Genomic DNA, 4,400 nt, shown 5'->3' with positions numbered 1-4,400 from the left:
TTTCCTGTTTCGATTATATGCTTTATTAAGTCTTCTTCCCCGACCAGATGCGGCCAAACAGTAACTCGACAAACATATGTTTGGCTTGCATAAATGTTAGTACATGTAGTCTCTATTTTCTTTTCTTTTGTGACAACGGTTACCTTATACTCCCTCTGTTTCAAATTTGAACTAAACCACGACATGAATTATGGAACTGAGGGAGTAATATAATAGGATACATGCATCAATTAATCGAAAGAGATTCCCTCTTTTTGTAGAGAAAAATTAACTATCCTGCTGCAAAAGTTGAAGATCAAACGATAAAGCTTCCAACAGGTCTCATTATTTCATAGTCCCTGACTATTTATCAACTGACAGAAATTTGTCTCAGCTAGACATCACGTCCACATCAGCCGTCATACTTGAACGGCAATCAAGCTAGACTCAGGATGTGTTATCCTTCCACTTTAGTTTTCCTTCGAATGATCTCCATCAGTCGAGTTGCTATCATGTTGTGCTGTAATGAATGGGCGGATCGATTCTGATTGAGACTAAAAGTTTTATTGACTAAAGCACATGAAGCACCCAAAACACAATGAAAAAGGCAATAGATTCCACCCTGCAAATATTCGTAGAGTCCAAATGAAATTGAAGTTTTCTTCGGTTAATGGAGATGCTCAATTGGTTGGAGAAGAAGAAGAAGTGGACAAGAGGTGAATATCGCAAAAGGTAGAGAAATACACAATTACTAGAAGAGCATACAATTTATGTTTTGCTGGGTCGAATGCAGCAAACCAGCAATAAAGTCGAATAAATCACAAATCTTAAGTAACACATAAGTTTTACTGTACAAAATCCTGTGAAGACAAATTGAATGTACAACGCGATCTAGCAACTCGCCGATTTCACAGGATTTTGTACAGTAAAACTTATGTGTTACTTACAAACCTGATTAATTACAAACTAAGTTAAAAACGTGTCAGCGCCACCACCGGTCGGCGCCGCCAGATCGCCGCACCTCTCGCACCTATTGTTTGCCGCCATCACGACCACCACCGTGGTTGTCACCGGCCGCTGCGCGGGCGTAGCAACGATGGGGGCACGACACGAGGGGCATGTGGCGCACGTCCGGAGCCAGGCGTCAACGCAGGCAACGTGGAAGCGATGGCTGCACAGCGGGAGCACACGCAGGCCATCCCCTTCCGCGAATTCCGCCAGGCATATGGCGCACTCAGAGGACGAGCACGTCGCCGGAGCCGGCGAAGCTGTAGTGGCGAAGGAGACGGTGGGGAGCGCGTCGATGGCCTTCTTCTTGAGGCCCTTTGGGGGAGGAGGGGCGTGATCGGAGGATGAGGCCGAGCGGCGCCGTCGGCACGTGCATCGGGAGACGAGGGCGAGACCAAGGACGCAGACGAGCGCACATAGCAACGACGCCAAGATGACCACCATGTCCGAGTTCACCGCCATGGCAGGCGCCGTCTGCTGCTGGTCAGGGGCCTTCATAGTCGCTGGCGGCAACGACGGCTCGCCCGGGCCAGTGTTGGCGAGGACGGCGCGGTGCAGGAGGCTCACCGGAGCACGCATGGTGTTGCTTCTCTGTGTCTAGCTATCTATGGTGTGTCAGCTCTCGACTCTGTGTCTAGCTTATCTTTGACTCTGAGCGCGCGTGTCTGTGATCATGGTGGTGGAAGGGAGAGCCGGCCGGCGGACAGGTAACGCCGGGACCCACAGATTAGTGGCGGGCGTGCATGCCACTTTGGGGTGTTTCCTCCTGCACGCGTGGCTCCTTTTGGTTTAGTACCAGTACTACGTGGATTCGTGGAAATTAAGCAAAGCACTTGAAACACTAGTAGCGACACTGTAGTGATCAATGGTAGAATTATCAGCTAAACGTCTGCTTTCCAAGAGACCAACCATGTGTGTGTGTGTGTGTGTGAAAAGATGAGACACGCTTTACTTCTTTTGACATCTGCTTTGTTCCCAAAGAAGAGGAAAACTTGCGGTGCTAATTCATTTCTTGTGGTAAAGTGGATCGGCGAAAGGGATTCCAAGCACCACTTTTTTGAATAAAATATGCATAACATATCTCAAAATAATGCATAAAAGAATACCAACAATATGGTATATCATGGATATTTATAAGAATGTATACTCTTGTACATAGGTTTTGGATGCCAGTATAGAACTGATGTTCGACCTGGGAGGAACCCGCAGCGAACGAATCGTCCGAATTTCGAGGTTTGATCGTTCACTGGGGCAACCCTCCCCAGCGCGACAAACGGTCCGATAGACCACTTGCTTTGCTGGTCTTTCCCCATTGTAATTCTTTGTGCCAAAACAACACAGTCCAAATAATACCGAATGTCAGAAAAAATGAAAAGTATAAACGAATAGGCTTGTGTAAACAAAGTTTTTTTTTGCCAGGACATATATCATGAATTTGCAAATTGAATATAGAAAAAAGAAGTCATGTAAAAAATTCTTTAGTTTCCATGATAATATGATTTTTTTTTTTACAAAAATGGACACATAGAATTGAACAAAACGATTTCTTATGATATTTGCCACTCTACATGTATAATTTGTTTTTCGAAAAAGCGATATCAGTGGATCATTTTTTCTTCAGTTTACCATCTTTCAAGTACACAAATATACGTGCATTTTCGTAAAAGCAACCAGAAAAGTAAAAGCATAGTGAAATTGCCATGACACGATGAAAAAATTGCCACATAATGCTCGATGAATTTGCCATAGAATATAAAATAATTTTGCTAAGGAAAAATGTAGAAAGACAACATACACAAGAAATGTTGCGATGGTATTAAATGAGAAAACATTCGGAGTTGAAAGCTTTTGCCATGGGCCATGGCAAATTGGACAGTAAATGTTCTATAAATGATGACCCATAAACTAGGTTTGCCATGATTCACACTCTGAATTTGCCGCTATACGTAGACTGCATTTGACAAGGTCCCATAGAATAGAAAATTTGCCATGTTGCAAAGAGAAGAAATTTGCTATGGTCCATATAGTAAAATGTCATGATCCACAAGCTAAATTGGTCGTGTTCCATAACTGAACTAGCCGTGGTCCCATAAAAAGTAGTTTCTTCCATGTTGCAAATAAATAAATTTTCCATGATACATAAAGTAGATTTGCCATGCTCCATGAACATAAATTGCCATGGTCCCATAAAATGTAATATTTTGCCACGTTTCAAATAAACAAAATATGCCATGATCCAAAGCTCCCTTAATTTAAATTGCCATGTTCCATGAAAAAATTGCCATGTTGCAACGAAAGAAAATTGCCATTGTCCATAAACTACAGTTTCCATTCTCCATGAACCTAAATTGCCATGGTCCCATGAAAAAAGTTTTCGCCATGTTGCAAAGAAAGAAAATTGCCATGATCCATAAACTACATTTCCTTGCTCCATGAACTTAAATTTTCATGGTACCATAAAAAAGTTTTGTCATGTTGCAAAGAAATAAGATTGCAATGATATACTATTAAAGAGTTTGCTGTGCAAATTTTAAGAAAAGAGTTTGCCATATTTTTTTAAAAAAATTTGTCATCAAGTTAATTTTGTCCTTGCTCTATGATGCACCCCACCGAGTAGCCATTTTCGGCGCAAGACGAGAAGAGCTGAGAAGAACAATAGAAGCAGGATATGAGCTTTTGAACCAAGTGGTCATGGGCTCTTTTAATTAGGGTTGATCTCTGCATGCGCAATAATACTCTATTGGTTTGATACATGATGCGTAGCATCCCCGACTTCTGCATCGTAAGTATGTGCTTTGATTAAATAGCAACCGAGTCGTCAATCTTGCCGCACCATTTGTTGTTAAAAAACACGGTGATCACAAATTAAAGATGCGGCATCTGATTGTTAACTAACGAAAAAGGGTTTCCCCCGCTTTATATTATAAAGCATACCAGCAAGCATCCAACACAACAGTTTCAAGTACAATAAGTCATAGAATCATGTTGGGGGCACAGCAAGACAAGCCCCAAATAAGACTACTAGGAGAAACTAATCTGGCTCAGGAGGGGGCGGGGGAGGCGGCGGGGGAGGAGCAAAAGACGCCGCCGAGGCACGAAGACCCTCCATGATGTTGTCGATGACGCCTCGGTCGCTCCGCTTACTAAGCGGTCTCCATAGCTGCAAGAAGCCACACATTTTGTAGATCACATCAGTCACACGGGACGGAATCACTCGTTCGATGACTAATTTATTGCGGGTACACCAAAGGGACTAGGCAAGGGTACCTAGCGCGACCCAAATAGGGGCGCGCCTAGTCCCGGGGAGCCGAAAGACCTCCCCGAACAAATCCGGGAGGTTGTCATGGCACCATGTGCCCCCAACCACCTCCCGGAAGCAACTCCATAAGAACTGAGCTGCCGGGCACCGGAAG

At 43.7% G+C, this 4,400-nt stretch overlaps 1 protein-coding gene across 1 annotated transcript; it reads right to left on the bottom strand.

The window, feature by feature from the left end:
• Positions 1-691: 691 nt before the first annotated feature.
• Positions 692-1,644, bottom strand: LOC123166686 (probable E3 ubiquitin-protein ligase ATL44). Its single transcript, XM_044584483.1, has one exon. The coding sequence runs from the start codon at positions 1,564-1,566 to the stop codon at positions 946-948; it is 621 nt and encodes a 206-aa protein (XP_044440418.1). The 5' UTR covers positions 1,567-1,644; the 3' UTR covers positions 692-945.
• Between the last annotated feature and the right edge of the window lie 2,756 nt (positions 1,645-4,400).

This window comes from Triticum aestivum, chromosome 7D (genome assembly GCF_018294505.1).
Source record: "Triticum aestivum cultivar Chinese Spring chromosome 7D, IWGSC CS RefSeq v2.1, whole genome shotgun sequence".
Taxonomy (NCBI): Eukaryota; Viridiplantae; Streptophyta; class Magnoliopsida; order Poales; family Poaceae; genus Triticum; species Triticum aestivum.
This window is presented reverse-complemented; position numbering and strand designations above follow the sequence as displayed.